The 17242-nt window shown below is 40.1% G+C and overlaps 1 protein-coding gene across 4 annotated transcripts in view; it reads right to left on the bottom strand.

Moving 5' to 3' along the window:
• Nucleotides 1–3126: 3126 nt before the first annotated feature.
• The window catches only part of SULF1 (sulfatase 1), a 176750-nt gene continuing 162634 nt past the window's right edge, over nt 3127–17242 (bottom strand). For 2 of the 4 annotated variants that reach the window (XM_046642716.1, XM_046642715.1), the window contains one exon: nt 3127–5483. In XM_046642716.1, coding sequence (XP_046498672.1) covers nt 4696–5483 — 788 coding nt within the window. In that variant the 3' untranslated portion in view covers nt 3127–4695. The remainder of the gene's footprint in view (nt 5484–17242) is intronic. The other 2 variants (XM_046642717.1, XM_046642718.1) reach the window with 1 other exon arrangement.

Raw genomic sequence — 17242 nt, 5'->3', positions numbered from 1 at the left:
CCATTTGCCAGCAGAAAAGCGAGGCAATGCTGAGCACAAAAGACCTCAACCTTTGTAGCTCCCTTTGTCCCCCAACCCTCTGCAGTGCTTCCCCTAACACCAGGGTGCGGGGACTGCCTAGTCCCACCAGGAAAAAAATCTGATTGTTGAAAGTCCTTTTCTCTGCTTCATACAGCAGTGGGCTCACTATAAAGCACAAGGTACTCTGCCGGTGAGGTCCCCAAGGTCAACAACACAACTTAGAAGGTGAGCGGACTAGACCATGCGAGCAACAGTCACATTAGATAAGTTTCTTGGTCAGAAACGGGGGAGGAACAAGGTTATAAATGTGGCGAGTTATTCTCCTCCGTTGGCCCCAGACTTGGTACAACATCAATATTTTCTTACTTGGGGGAGAGCATAAAGGGACGAGAGATTATATCCAGGAGTCAGAGAGTCCAGGAAAGTTTACAGGGAAGGAAAAGGTACAATTTGAAACCATATGGGAGTGAAGAATGAGGTGAGGAATGGCAACATACCCCAGGAGGGTAGATGGAAAGCTAGAGAAAAATTGAGACCTGAGCAGGTGGCACAAATCCAGGGGAAGCTGGTGGTGACAGGCGAGGTGGAGGGGGAGCAGGTGGGTGGATGGAAGGCTACAGCTGCACAGAGGGCATTAAAGATTGTCGAGGATTTCTCAGCAGGAGGCTGCGAGCTGAGCCACAGCACTGAAAGACTCACCTGGTGGTGAGCGTGGGATGTATTAGACACAGGAGGGGCTGGAGGTGGGAAAGGGGCTTAGGGGCCTGTTACAGCTTTCACAGCAGCTTCTAGAAGAAGTCACAAGGGCTGAAATGAACAGGGTGGCCGACTATGTCAAGGTATTAATTGCCCTAGATATTTTGATTATCAACTAAGATCTTTGTTTTCTCTCAAAATAAATTTTGAAAATCTCAAGCAGGTAATTTGGGGAGTTGAAGACCTTCTTATATCTGAGATCATACCGGCTCTAAAGCAAGGCCTGAAAAATAAGCATTTAAAAATCTTTTAGAAAGTCGACATGTTTAGGTATGTTTGGCATGGGGTGGGAGCGTTAAGTACTGACACCTCCCTCTTAACCAAAACACCCTGTGGATGCTGATGATCATAGGTTTTTTTTTTTTTTTTTAACAGAAGGCTAGGAGGAGCCTCAGATATTGCCTAGTTTGGGTATGGCAAACGGGTTTTTGTCTCGTGCGTCAACACAAATCAACAGTATTGATGGAAGCTGCTGTGTTGAGAAGGATTCTAAGGGCACAGATGCTCTGGCTTAACGGAGAAGCGTCCAGATGAATTAGCAATGTCTTTCCTGGGCACATTTTGGGAAAAGAAAGCACATATGCTATGTATTTGTCATCCCTGATTCAAACCTCTTATTTTACAGTCGAGGAAGCTGCTGTGGGGAGGTTATGCGACTTTCCCAGGCTCACACAGATAGTAAAAACTGGAGTTTGCAGGGAAGCTAGGTCTTCTTCAATTTTATGTCCATTGTTCTTTCCATTACTCCTTATGAACAGGGTTCCACTGTGGCCTCTCTTGTCCCTACCTGGTGTGTTTGTGTATGCGTGTGTGTGCGTGCGTGTGCGCATGTGTGTTGAAATGGAGAAAGTGCAGAGGGGCTGGGCCTCACCTCAGCTAAATCCCTTCCTCTACTGAATCTGTGGGGAATGGGTGGATGGGAACCGGCTCAGTCCTTCTGAGCGTCAGCTTCCTCACAGATCAAATGAGGCTCTAAGGCCCTTCAAGATCTGGAATAGTCTCTTTCATGCCTTTTACACATAGTAGGTACTCCATAAATAGTTACTGAATTGAACTAAGATGGAATTTTCTCCAGGACAGCAATATTTGGCCTACTCTATAGGGAAGGGACAAGGAGGAAGGCACAATGATGATCTGGAGATAGGGCCTTTAAAGAGGTAATTAAGGTTAAATGATATCAGAAGGGTGGGTCTGGGGCCGGCCCGGTGGCGCAGCGGTTAAGTTTGCACGTTCCGCTTCTCGGCGGCTTGGGGTTCGCTGGTTTGGATCCCGGGTGCGGACATGGCACTGCTTGGCAGCCATGCTGTGGTGGGCGTCCCACGTATAAACTGGAGGGAGATGGGCACGGATGTTAGCTCAGAGCCAGGCTTCCTCGGCAAAAAGAGGAGGACTGGCAGTAGTTGGCTGAGGGCTAATCTTCCTCCAAAAAAAAAAAAAAGAAGGGTGGGTCAATCCAACATGACTGGTGTCCTTATAAGAAGAATAGACACCAGGGAGGCCATGTGAGGACACAGCAAGAAGATGGCCATCTTCAAGCCAAGGAGAGAGGCCTCAGGAGAAACCAAATCTGCGGGCGCCTGGGTCTTGGACTTCCAGCCTCCTGAACTGTGAGGAAATAAGTTTTTGTTGTTTAAGCCACCCCATCTGTGGTACTTGTTATGGCAGCCTTAGCAAACTAATAGAGATGTTTCTTCAGTTATCCAAGAATTGAATTGGCAGATCCCAAAGTCCTTTGTTTTTTTCTTCTTTATTATTAAACTTCTGATGTCTGGGCATTTCACAGATTAGTAGTCCCTCTGTCTGAAGGAGAGAAATCTCCTCAGTGATGAGGGGCAGAAGGAAGTGTATGGAATTTGTCAATTAGAAAACTTGAGGTCTTGGAAGGTGGTTAGGTCTCCACCAGTGTTCATGGTCCCCAAAGAATACAAACTACCTTTGGTGGGTCTGTCCTCTTGCTTTTGAAAATCTCCATTTGTGCTGCCCAAGACCAGCAACGTAACTGTGGGTTCAGTGAAAAATAAAAATGTGGGGTCCTTTGTTCAAAAATTATTAAGGATTTCAAGATGGTGATAGTAGAGAATTAAACCAAACACTGGCCCCGTGCAACAGCCTAGGTTGCAAGCTTGGGAAGCCATCCTGATGCCCACTCTGCCACATCTTCCCTGCAACATCCAGGCAAATCCATGTTGAAATCATTACTCTGAGAATGTTCTAGAACACGCTGACTTTGGGTCAATTTTATAATTACGGCTAATATTTAATCATGTAAATTAAGATCAGGACTCAAGTTTACTTGCAAGGAATAGGTGTACCACAAAAACTTGGTTAAGTTCATTTCTCTGAAACAGGTAAAGTTTAAACACCTTTTATTTCAAGAAATATTGCTTCTAGACTTTCCTGAAGCCAGAATTGTTCTATAAAAGTATCACAGAATATTACACAAGATTAGAAAAACACACAGTATGCTTCCTAATAACCTGAAACTTTTTTACAAAGCACATCATTCATGACCATAAATATGTTTTGTCTGTCATTCAGCCGGTGACACACACATCTGATAAAGAGCTAGTTAATTTTAACATATGTACAGAGTCTGTGGTAAAGACTTAAAGTTATCAAAGATTCAACTATAACATATTAAATTTTCTTTAAAAGAGTTTACCTTAAACACTTAAAGAAAACATAATTTACCTAAGCGTTTGAATATTCTAAAAAGAAAAAGAAAATCACTGTTAAGCTCAAAAAAAAAAAAACTTCTTAGGAGGCTGACTAGGGTACTGATAACTGTCAATGAGGTAATCCTTTTGCTGGTTTTTGAAATCTAATACATAACAAGAATATTTTCAAGAACACAGAATTTCCAAAGTAGGTTTGAAGTATGCCTTAGAAAAATCAGAACGTGGTGAAGGCCTTAAAAATAATCATACAACACATATGGTGTGTTTAAATTATGAAACATTCATGAGCTTGTTTTATTGAAAAGCTCCTTACGTAAATTCAAAACTAAACATATTTTCTCAACGCTTAAGCTTATTAGCTAGGTCAAGAAAACGAAACAAAGATGAAAAGAAAAAGTCTTCGGTCCTTGTTATCCTGTTAAGAAAATAATGAAACTTTAGCAATCTTAAGCATATGATGAACACTTTGAGGCTAGGCACAGAGACAGCAGGCAATCTTTGTTTTGTTTATGTATTTATTTTTACTGCCAACATCATTAGCCATGCCTTTCTGCTAATCAATTTTAGCAAGTCGAGGTAAAACACATGCAATATTTTCTGGCAAAAGTGTATGTTAAACAATACGTGATCCATACTGTGTGTCGTCCTTGACGGTCTATTTTACTGTGTCACACTGAGAGCAAGCAGTGAGACTGTGACAAGGCTGTAAAAAAAAGAAAAAAAGAAGACTAACCAAATAGACATGGCATTCTGATCTCAAAGTGCAAAATCACTGAAGTAAAAATGGTGGCGTTGAAAAATTCCAGTGGTTAAAAAGGAATCGAAACCACATTATGCAGGCAGTGGAAGGTGTATTGAAAAATTCACTGAGGATGTCAAGTTTCAGAAACTCAGAAAGGCACAGTTCTAGCCATCTTGACTGGATAACATTGATATATGCATGTCCCTATAACTTTCAAAACATAATACTGTTGTAGTACCCCCAAACAAACAAAGACCCCACAAATCCACCTTTCTTTGTACTCTTGACAAGTAGTGAATTCCAACACCAAATCCCTGTGTGCGTACCACTCGCATGCGTACTAACTTCTACTGCACGTGTGTACCTAGGGTAGCTTGGAATGTTGGTTGTCATGACTGCCTTTATTAGTTGACTAATAAAAAGTTGAAAAAATACTGTGTTTAGGGTAAAGTAACAATTTCATCTAATCAGAGGAGAGTGGAAAAGAGGCACTGCCTTCTAGACTCTGTAGGCTCCCCTTTTGTGATTCTTGTCCACCTTGTTCAACATCCTGTCCATGCTGCTGGAGTTAATAGGCTGCTCCACGGTGGATGCTCTGATCATCTGATGAGCAGAATCAGCATCCGGATGCACAGGAAGATACAGCTGATCTTCAAAAACATCTCCTCTTGGACCTCCATCCTGGGGACGTTCTTTCTCATGCCTGCTAATGGGCTGCAGTCTGGGGCTGGGCTCGAGCACCAGCTCTGTCATGCCATTGCCACTGAAATCAGTTTCAAGATGATTTAGCTCTTCATGCTCCATCCATTTCTCAGTTTTATGATTTCTCCAGTGTTCAGAATTCAAATGACTAACTTCGGGAATGTTGTTATTCCATTCAAGTTTACTCTCTGGACTGAATGTTGGTTGGTTCAAATGCAGGCTTTGAAGGTCAGCTGGCAAGGTCAAATGAGGTGCTTCCCAGACCGTACGACTTGGGTCTTCATCTGACTCAGCGGAGGACATCTCTACTGGCACAGAGAGCTCAGCAGATACAGCCAGAAACCCATCACTTTGAGCAGTCTTAGTCTTATTTGTCTTATTTTGCTCATGGTGACTGTTCAGCAGTGCAAATACTCTATCTACATCCTTCAAGTAATTAGTCCAGTCAACCAGACTAAGTCTGTAGTTTTGTCTGTACTCATAGATGCTTTCGTTCACACTGTATAAATCCTCCAGGCCTTGCCAGTTGACGTCCGCAGTGAAACTGGGCAGATTAACCTTCCCATCCGTCCCATAATTGTCCTCTGTGAAGAGAGAGACAAAGGTGGATCATTAGTGGAGAAAATATTTCCTACTGACTGGACGAGCAACTTACATTGTTTTTACAGAGCAAATCAACTTGAAATATAACACAAAAAAGCTTTTTCCCCTAGTAGTTTGTTATCAAGGAGTGGCCTCAGGTTTCATAAGTGATTGAACAATAATAAAAAGTTGGAAAGAGGATCAAACTAGTGAACCCTTCTGTGATGAGGCCTGGTTGGTGCTGGAAACGCGCTGTTTGATCAGTCAGGGGGCTTACGTTTTACTCCTGGCTCTACTCAAGTCAAATCTGTAACCAGAAATCATGTGAGTGAGTCTCTCTGTCTTGGTCCCTCATCTGTCACATGTGGGCACAGTGGTGTGATAAAACTTTTACTACTTATAGGGTTGCTTGGTGAATGATGGATTTGAAAGTGTTTTAATGTAATAGGCAATGCTTAGTAAGATATTTTTATGTTATATTCCCTGGACTCAGTATAAAAACAAACTTGAATGCAATTAAACTCTTCAAATCAAATGCCTGGATCTGATTCTTTGATTGTTTTTTGCCCTAAAAGTTCTATGCTCTAGATAAATCAGTCTTTTGGTGGTTTGCACAGCATGCAAAGAATGCCCAGATTTCTTTCTCTAAGGTCTTTCTACGTCACCAGTATAACCATAGTGCTGCAGAAAACAACATCTTTTCTCTAGTTTGCCCAAGTACCACTCTAAAGAGGTGGCCTAGATTAATGCAAAGAACTACCCACAAAGCTATACAGATCAGCAGGAAAAAGAAGTAAAACTACACAAAACCCGTGCTCTCCGTATAACTAGAAGATAGAAAATTATATAATCTTCAAATCACCTGTAAGTAAAAAAAGTTAATACCAATCTCAGCAGGGCTGTATGGCACATTTTGGGCAGAAGCCCTGGGAAAACCATATAGAAGAGAGAAGACGGAAGTGAGAGTGAAGCCAAGAATTGATCTGAAACCATTGCTGGAAAGAATGTCAAGTTGAAGTATAAAATACTGCGAAGAGTCCTTGTAAATCGCAGTACTGAGAGTGGAGACTTAGATTGTGTGAGAACCGAGGTGGCAGACTTTGAAAGACATTGCTTCAGGGAGAAAAGGATGCAAGGAGAGGGAGGAACATCCTTCGGAAACTGGAAAAAGGAAGCAAAAGGGGGGAAATTTCAGGTCCTGTAAGAAAAAAGAGAAACGAAAAATTGGAGGACACGCAACTCCTCCCACTCCCATCCCCAAAGAATAAAATAAAAAAGTAAAAAGAAAGTATACTTGGTTACACTAACAGAAAAGGATCCTCTTAAACTAGGAATTGTGTAAATACTTCAAATCCATGAAAATGAACAAAAGCAGCCTAAATCTACACAAAATTATAAAATAAAAAATAAGAACAAAAAATCTATCATGTTATGAAAATGCCCCCGCCAGAATAAACCATAAAGTGAAGAAAGCCACAAAACAACACCTCTAAGTAAGTTAAATGTTCTCAGTCAAGTATCTGAGGATGTGAAAACCATCTTAAATCAGAAATTAAAGTATGAACCAAGGATCCCATATCCAGCCAAGCTGTCCTTCAAGTCTCAAGGCTATGAAAAAAACAGTTTTAAAAATGTAAGAATGCAGAGAATACTGTCTACATCAGCTCTTTTTGAAGAGTCTTCTAGAGGATGAGTTTCATTCAACCAAGAAATCACTGGGGGAAAACTTCAGTGCGAGAATTGATGGTGAGCATTTAATACACTTATCAGATCTAGGAGTAAAACAAAGGTAGGGGAAGGGTAAAAATATATATATACACATATATATTTTATATGACAAAGTAGAAATAATGTAACTAAAAAACGTAGGAAAAATGGAAAAGCTGAAAGAGAAGAAGCTCATGGAGTATCGTTCAAGCAATAGTTGGGAGTCAAAGAACACCATTAAAAGCTGACCAAGGGGCTGGCCCCGTGGCCGAGCGGTTAAGTTCGCGCGCTCCGCTGCAGCGGCCCAGTGTTTCGTTGGTTCGAATCCTGAGCGCGGACATGGCACTGCTCATCAGACCACGCTGAGGCAGCGTCCCACATGTCACAACTAGAAGAACCCACAACGAAGAATATGCAACTATGTACCGGGGGGCTTTGGGGAGAAAAAGGAAATAATAAAATCTTTAAAAAAAAAAAAAATGGGTGCATTTAAAAAAAAAAAAAGCTGACCAAGAAGATAATAAAAGATTAAATAAGAAACAGGGACTAGGGGCATTAAAAATGTGCAAGTTCAAAGGCAACCAATAGGACAAAAATATAAACCCTACTAAATTCCAAAGGGAAAAAAAGGCAACCATCTTTATAAAGAAGAATCTATCTATAGAAGATGCAATGAGAAGCACACAGAAGTATAATAATAGGAGATAGTCTAAGACAGGTCAAAAGGACTAAAAATAAATAAGGACATAAAGACCTAAATACATAATCAGTCAGGGAGTTCTCAGGAATACGTATTGAACAGAATGCTCTGAGAACAGTTACATCTCCAACACACACAGAAATACACATAATTTGATTATATATTAGGTCACAGAGAATGCATCAGTAAGTTGCATAAAATAGAAATAATACAAACAACACTTTGACACAATACAATAAAATTAGAAATTAATAAAAGTAAAACAACAAGAAAGCCTTTTCACCTGGAAACTGACAAATCTTTTATTAAACATCATCTAGGTGGAAAGGGAAACATAAACCTATAATTACAGAATGTCTTAAAAATAATGATAATGAAAACACTTTGTATTAGAATTTATGAAAGAAATAAGTGCATTGAACCTAAAACTCAAAAAGCTGGAGAGAGAACAATGTAAATCAAAAGAAAGCACAAGGAAGTAAATAATAAAGGTAAAAGCAGAAATTAATAAGTTAGAGAAGACAAAAATGGCATATCTAATTAATAAATCAAAATCCTGGCTCTTTAAAAAAGTACAAAACAGATAATGGCTAGCTTGCCTAATTAAGAAAAACGGGAGAAAGTTCCAATATACAAAATAGAAAACGACAAGGGAGGACTTATGTCTGAAATACACAAAATTTAAAACACAAGAGACTGGGCCAGCCCCGTGGCTGAGTGGGTAAGTTCGCGCGCTCCACTTTGGCGGCCCAGGGTTTCACCAGTTGAATCCTGGGCGCAGACATGGCACTGCTCGTCAGGCCATGCTGAGGCGGTGTCCCACGTGCCACAACTAGAGGGACCCACAACTAAAAATACACAACTATGTATGGGGGGTTTTGGGGAGAAAAAGGAAAAATAAAATCTTAAAAAAAAAAAGAGACTACTTTGCAGATCTACAAGGAAATAAATCGGAAAACCTACATGAAATAGAAAACTGCCCAGGAAAATACAGTTTATTGAAATTGACCCAATAGGAATAGAAGTCTTAAATAGAACAATTTCCAAAGAAGGAAAAGAAAGGTTATTAAAGTACTACTCTGCAAAGGAGCACCAGATTTTTATGGTTTCAAAGGGAAACTTTACTAAATCTTTAAGGAAAAGAGAATCCCAATGCTATATAATCTGTTCCAGAGCATAGAATATCAAAGAAAACTTCCAAACTCTTGTTATGAAGTAAGTATAAGCCTGCTAGCTGTGGTAAGCAGAATAATGGACCTGTCCCCCAACAACGTCCACATTCTGAACCCTAGAAACTGTGGCCATATTGCCTTATATGGCAAGAGGGACTTTCTAGATATGATTTAAGTTATGGATCTTGAGATGGGGAGATTATCCTGGAGTATCCAGGTGGGGCTGATGTAATCACAAAGGTCCTTATTAGAGAAAGATGCAGAAGAGTCAGAGAAGACATGACCTCAGATGCAGAGGTCAGAGAGAGATTGAGAGTTGAAGATGCTACATTGCTAGCTTTGAAGATGGTGAAACCTGTCATGAACAAAGGATCAGGGAACCTCCAGAAGCTGGAAAAGGCAAGGAAATGGGTCCCCTCTTAGAGCCCCAGAAGGAACTCAGACCCGATTTTAGCCCACCTTGATTTTAGCCTAGTAAGACCAATTTCAGACTTCTGACCTCCAGAAACATAAGAGAATAAATTTGTGTTGTTTTAAGGCACTGTGGTAATTTGTTACAGCAGTGATAAGAAACCAATACAATAGCTAAGAAGATAATGCTAGCACAAGCGAAAAGAAAATTATACATTGATATCATTTATTAATATGGTACAAAAAACCTAAATAAGATATTAGGGAACAGAATTCAATATTATATTAAGAAAATAACAGATGATGACCTAGTGGGACTTATTCCAGGAATGAAAGGTTGGTTCATTCTTAGCAAATCCATTAAAATAACATACCATATTAATAGATCTAAAGAGAAAATTATCCTAGCATCTCCATAGATGCTGAAAAGGCTTTTGACAAATTCAACACTCATTAGTGATAAAAACACTTAAAAAAAAATCAATGGCTAGTTCCTTAACATGATAAAAATGCACAAAGCTTAGTCCTAAAGCCTGTTTCTCGCTTAATGGGGAAATCTAAAAGCATTTTCACTAAGAATAGGAACAAGGTAATACTGTACCGGAAGGATTAGTTTGTTCAATTAGACAAGAGAAATCAACCAGAGACACACGAGTTGGAAAAGAAGCCATGCTATCTTTATTTGCAAATGTATGACGGTATAACTGGAAACCCCAAGAGAACCAATGAAAAAATTAACTCAAAAAATAAAAAATTTAAAAAGGTACAGGGATATAAAATTAATATTCAGAATCCAATAGCCCTCATATACACAATCAGGTAAAGGTTTTAATGATGGCGGAAACTCTATTTACAATATTAACGAAGATAAAGTACTTATAAATAAACTTAACAAGAAATGTGGAAAACCTATAAAAAAATACCTCAAAAAGCTCTTGAAAGACCCGGAATTATCCTTGACCAAATGGAAAGACAACCTTTGTTCTTAGATAGAAGACAGCATTATAAAGATATCAATTCTTTTTTTTTTTTTTCTGCTTATCTCCCCAACCCCCGGCCCCCCCGCCCCCATACACTGTTGTATATCTTAGTTGCACGTTCTTCTAGTTGTGGGATGTGGGACGCTGCCTCAACGTGGCCTGACAAGCTGTGCCATGTCCGCGCCCAGGATCTGAACCCTGGGCCGCCGCAGCAGAGCGTGCAAACTTAACCACTGGGCCACGGAGCCAGCCCCTAGATATCAATTCTTCTTGACAATTCTTTCAAAAACCAGGCAGAAAAATGGGCAGAAGACATAACCAGACAAGCCACAAAAATGAGTAAAATGGCCTTTAAACTTTCAAAAGCATGCTCAACTTTACTCATAACAAGAGCAATACAAATTAAAACCACACTCAGATACTTTTTCTTTCTCATTTAATTGAAAAAAATTAAAAGTCTTGACAGCTGTTGAAAGCAGACACTCTCACACATTGATGATGAGAATGCAAAATGGTACAACTCATATGGAGGGGAATGTGGCAATATTTCAAACAGCCCTACATGCATTTGCCTGATGACCTAGTAATCCCATGACCAGGAATTTACCCTGAAGACATCCTCAACAATACGCAATATATTTGCACAAGGCTGTTTATTGCAGCACTGTTTGTAATTGCAAAATATGAGAATAGCTGAAATGCCCTTACATAAAAGAGTAGTTGTGTAAATAATGGTACATCCACATAGTGGAGTACTATGAAGTGGTGAAGAGAATCAGATCATTATGAACGATAGAAAGGATATATTTTTGAAGTGAAAATAATATTTTTAAGTGAAAAAGAAACCAAGTGCAATACAGTATAGATACAGTATACCACCTTTGTGTAAAAAAGTAAGAGAAATAAAATATACACCATCTGCTTATTATTGCAACAAGAAACACAGAAGTTAAGGCAGAAATGGATGAGACGGGTTATCTACAGCGTACAGTGGGAAGAGACTGTGGGAAGGAGTAACATTTCTCTGCACATACGTTTTGAGGTTTTGACTTTTGGAGCTACATACTGAAAAACAAAATTAAATTAACAATGATGAGAAAAAATACAACCTAAAATGGAATACAAACAGAAATAAATAAATCTTACTCTATTTCAAATGAAAAACATAACCACAATAACGGGGGTGGGGGGAGCAGGTGGCATGAAACTGGCCCAAGTAACTTTGAACACAGTACTATTTTCTCTCATTCTAAAGACAGAAAGAACTGACAAATGTATTGAATGTTAGTTGGCAGGTTTGTTTTTGCAGTGATATGATTTGGCAATTCTGAAACTGCTTTCTGTGTACTGTAGCATTTAAGAAGTGAGTTAATCCATTGAGGATAATGGGAACTACATTTCTCACTGTTGGAAAAGGAAGTTATAATATAGAAACTAGGAAGACTAGAATGAAGCTCATGGTGTTGAATTAGAATTAGAGGGGCCAGTGTAAACATATGGTTTTTAACATATCAGATAGCTACATCCACACATATCTCTATGGCTGTGGGTATAGAATGGCTGTTGATATATGTATATTTTAGTTCCATCCACCAAAAAGGTCTAGATACAAAGACACCTCCATGGAAATTTTATACACCTTAAACCCAGATCTTGGTGTCCAAATGCCACTCCCTGCTTATAAGGACCTGGAGCCCTTGGAAGAATTGCTGCTTCCAGATGTGGAGCAGTGAAAATACAAGATGAACCTGGAAGATATTGTTAGACCAGAAAGCAATGAAGTCCTCAAAAGATGATGAGGATGCACCAAAGGACACAGAAGCCACCCAAGGGGACACCTTGGCCAAATCTGGGACACTTAAATAAAAAATGGTAGCAAAAGGATATACATGGAATAAAATAAGAATCTACGAGTCCATACTGATATAAATAAATACATAAATAGGACAGACGGGAGATCTTTTCTCTATGGTAGAATATCACTTAAGCAATGCAGCAGGAATGACAGAGTTGGAAAAATCACCAACTTGCAGCCATTATAATAACGATGATTCAGGCAAGAACCCTGAATTCCTGCAAAAGCTAGTGGATGAATTATTTACTAATTAAAAAAAGAAAAAAATAGTAATTTTATGGTGGACAAATCCAGAAAACACCTCCTTAAGCAGGCGATCAAAGGTAATAGAGTTGGCCCTCCACGTCTAGGGTTCCACATCCATGGATCCAACCACCTTCGGATCAAAAGGCCTACAATGGTTGTGTCTGTACTGAACATATGCAGTCTTTTTCTGTTTTTTGTCATTATTCCCTAAACAATACAGTATAATACTATTTACATAGCCTTTACATTGTATTATAAGTGATCTAAAGATGATTTAAAGTACAGGGGATGATGTGCATAGGTCATATGCATATACTACTCCATCTTAGATGAGACCTGAGCATCTGCAGAGTTTTGTATCCAGGGGGTCCTGGAACCAATTGCATGGCGATGCCGAGGGAAGATGGTACCACCAAACAGACGTCATGGAGCTGCTCATAAGACATCCCCAGTGCACAGTATTACTTTTGTGATATGCCTGCCAGAAATGCACAATTTCAGTCCAATCATGGGCAAACATCAGAGAAAAATCAATTAAGGGGACATTTTACAAAATAACTGGCCTGTGTATTTTAGAATGTCATGAACGACAGTGAAAAGTGGAGGAACTATTCCAGATGGAAGGAGACTTAGAAGACACGACACTTTACTGCAACACGTGATTCTGGATTGGATCCCAGACCAGAAAAATGACACCCCAAAACCCCATAAATATGACATTATTGAGACAATTGGCAATATTTGTATATGGATGGTGGATTAGATAATAGTATTTTATCAAAGCCAAATGGCCTGATTTTGATAAATGTACAACAGTTATGTAAGAATGTTTTTGTTCTTAGGGAATTCATACTAAAGCTCCTATATGTAAAGTTATATGATGTCTGCAAATTACTCGCAAATGATTCAGGGAAAAAAGAGGTGTGCGTGTGTATGTGGAGAAAGCAAGTGAGAGAACAAGAGAAAGCAGCAAGGCAAATGGGGTAAAGTTTCTTGGAACTATTCCTGCACGTTTTCTGCAAACATAAAATTATATCAAAATCTAAAGTTAAAACACTTATTAGACATTAGAATCTAAATTTTCCACGTCTGTCCTGGTTTCTGCCAGTTCTCGTCTCACAAAACAGTGCCCTTTTCTTGAGCCACTCTGAAGTTCTTTATTCAAGGAGGAAAGGTGTGACCAGATTTGTTTTGAAAAGTGAATTTTTGGAATAAATGTAGATAATTCCAAGTTCCAGGTAATTCTCATCCAATCCCGGAAATAGAAAGATTGCAAAACCACTAAAAGAAATTCAAAAATACGTGCAGGTCTCAAGATGAGTCACATTTCTTTCTGGAGACAATTATTTACTTTTAAAAAACATGACCAGGTAATTATATCGGGCTATAGTCTACAGATGGGTAACTTAGAGATCCCGTTTGGGAGGAATTTTAACTGTTCCTGGAGCAGTGTTATAATCAACAAGAGCTACGGGTGTCATAAGAAGCAGAAAGAATAGTTCTAGAGAGACCGCCCCCTCCCACCGATTTCTTCAGTCAGTTTCATTCCTTTTTCCCACGTGGCCTCCGCCCCCACCTCACGGAACCATGTACAATTTCCTGAAAGAGCCAGGCTTTCCCTCCTCAGCGCCCGTGTTTATTCCTACACTGTGCTTCTCTGCCTCATCATCCTAGCCAGTTCTCAGCCTTCAAGATTAAACTTGAGCATCATCCCCTCCACAAAGCCTTTCGTGTCCTTCCTCTGAGTTTCCTCAGCACTGGGAGCCCCTCCATTACAGCACCCCTCTGGAGATGACTCTGGGTAACCGTCCTCAACAGCAAACTTGAGATTTCCCCTGGCGAGGCGTCTACAATTTAAAGGAGCAAGTAATAGGTCAACCAGAAATTCACAAAGCATTATACTTTTGTTGATTCTTGCTAACTGGAAGGACATTTTAATTAATAAGGCCGTTCTCCCCCCAAGTTGCAGGTCTGAGGGCACTCATTTGACTTTCAAAATTGAGAGAACAGAGTATCTGCACTAACTTACTCATTCCTTTCTCCTCCACGTTCTTTTGTGTTCTCTTTGAATGTTTTTCTGAAGGCACCGGGTTTCTAGAATTTGGGACCAAATCAGTGTGCACTGTGGGTGATTTTCAGCTGCTTGAAACACAACATGTTTTAAATTGAAATGGGATTTGATTTGAATTTTGAAATTTCAGAGATTCTGAATTGGGTGTCCTTGCATAGTAACCAATAGCGAATTGTAAATAACTATTTATAGACATTTGCTATGCCTAGAGGATTTCTAATCTACATAATTTATTGATGAATTGCAGGGATACCTGTTTATTTTACAAATAAAAGCCTATGAGCATTCAACTAGGATGGCAGCATAGAACTATAAATAAATGTAAGAAATATCATTTAGCTATAGATGAATAACTTTGTATAGTCAATGGCTGATTAAAATAGCATCTGCTTATTGGGACAAATGCACATAATCTTCCCCCTTTCTTAACACTTAATCAGTAATAAAAACTGCTAATTTGGAGCCAGCCCTGTGGCCAAGTGGTTAAAGTTCTGCTCTGTCTGCTTCGGCTATCTGCGTTCGTGGGTTTGGATCCCGGGCATGGACCTACTCCACTCATCAGCCATGCTGTGGCGGTATCCCACATACAAAATAGAGGAAGGTTGGCACAGATGTTAGCTCAGGGTGAATCTTCCTCACCAAAAAAACTCCCAAAAACCCAAAACCAAAACCAACTGCAAATTTTATTATCCATTAACGTGAAGGTAAAGGTCCTTCAAAATTCTAGGGCTCTTTGATATATCTCTCACTATTCAAATTTGTTATCATCATCAATCATAGAAGAATATAAATTTAGGGCTTCCTTGTGCTAAGCACTTGTCAGGTATGAGTTTATGTAATCCTTATGTATTATTATGCATATGTATTATTAGGACCTTTTAACAGATGAGAAAATTAAGTCATAAAAAGCTTAAATAAATTGTCCAAGAGAATCAGTATAGTTTAAAGATTAAAAGCACACGCTAGAAGCAGATTCCAAGGGTTTGACTTCTTATTCCACCATTTATCAGCATATAATCTGGGGAAAGTTACTTAGTCTCTCTGTGACTCAATTTTCTCATCTGTGAAATGGGGACGCTCATAGTCCTGACCTCACAGAGTCATGGTGAGGACTAAATGACTTAATACACATAAAGAGCTTAGGAGAACATAGTAAGTTATGTAATACTGCTCACGGATGCTCCCCAAAGTGGGGGAGCCATGGAGTTGGGACTTGTGCCCAGTCTGACCCACAAAACTGTTCTCATAACCATTCACGTTACCTGATCTGATCAACCCAAATCCTCTCATGTGATTTCTTCCAGTTTAACCCTCTTGAATGGCTCCCTATTGCTGTCAGGATAAGGACCAAATCCTCAGAGGCAGCACATGACTAGGGGACTAGGTTGTCTGGTTTGCCTGGGCTGGTCCCAGTTTACATCTGCTGTCGTGGCGTCCCGTTCAGTTTAGCGTTTGTGCAGAATTTTCGGAATTTTAGTTTAGAAAACAGTTTTTAAATACAATGAATTTATAAATTATATAAATACATCTATCAAATTTATATAATTTTAACTATTTTTGTTATCCCCTTCGTAATGAAGGCATCCCTGTTTGGAAGATAAATGATGTGGTCACCCTACATGTAACATTCTTCATAAAACAGGCCCTGCCTACCTCTTCCGTTCATCTCTCTCCTCCCTTCCCTTGCACTATCATCAAATTGATCACAGTCCCCAAACGAACCTTGCCTTTGCCCACACTGTCCCTTCTAGTTGGACTGACTTTCTTCCTTCACTAGCCTGTGTCTAAATCACTCCAGTGCTGACTTCAGCATGCAGCATAAATGCCATCTCCTTGGGGACCTTCCTTGATTCCTCTGGGTTGCAAGCACTCAGCATTCTGTGTTGCAATGATAACACTTGACTATGCTCTTCCTGAAGGCGGCACCTTGCTTCGAAGTGGTCATTTAGACTCTTTCCTTCTTTCTTACTGAATGCATGAAAGAGGGTTACTTTCTTTCCTACTATATATTGAAGCTGATTAAAAGTCAATGTTATCCTTCAGTTTGGGGGGGATCTCAAGTTCTGCAACACTTTGGTTTCTTCTTCTGTGGCACAAGAAACAACGCCTTGGGAGTAGAAGCACTGTTGGAAAAGTAAGAAAACGCTTTGAACATTCTCTGGGAGCTTAGATGAACGCTGACCTGACCCTGACCACGATGCTGACCGGGGTGGCCACTGCCTCGTGAAGAAAAACTGACCCTCACCAGCTGGCGTGGCTTGTCTAGCGGAGCCTCGGCTGGATTTCAGCGCCTGCTTGTCCCTCCATGGCACACTTCTGTGCAGGCTGCAAACTACACACCCGCAGGCAGTGGCCTGGCCCTGACCCGCACCCTAACAACTCTGACCCTGAGTCCCCTCATCGCCTGGGGAGGCTGACCTCACCTGCAGCCCCTTTAATCCCACATTCTGACCTTGACTCATTTCTTGGTCAAGCACCTTCAACAGAAGAGTCCAACCGTGCGGGCAAGGCAGCTTAAAAATACAATGGAGTCCTGAGGTGCGACGAAGAGAACCAGGGGACGCCTCATTAGAGCAACAGAGCAGGGCAGTGATGGGTGGCTTTTCTCCTTCTGATCTC

This window comes from Equus quagga, chromosome 16 (genome assembly GCF_021613505.1).
Source record: "Equus quagga isolate Etosha38 chromosome 16, UCLA_HA_Equagga_1.0, whole genome shotgun sequence".
NCBI classification, from domain to species: domain Eukaryota; kingdom Metazoa; phylum Chordata; class Mammalia; order Perissodactyla; family Equidae; genus Equus; species Equus quagga.
Note: the sequence above shows the minus strand (reverse complement) of the source record. Positions and strands in the feature narration are given on the sequence as shown.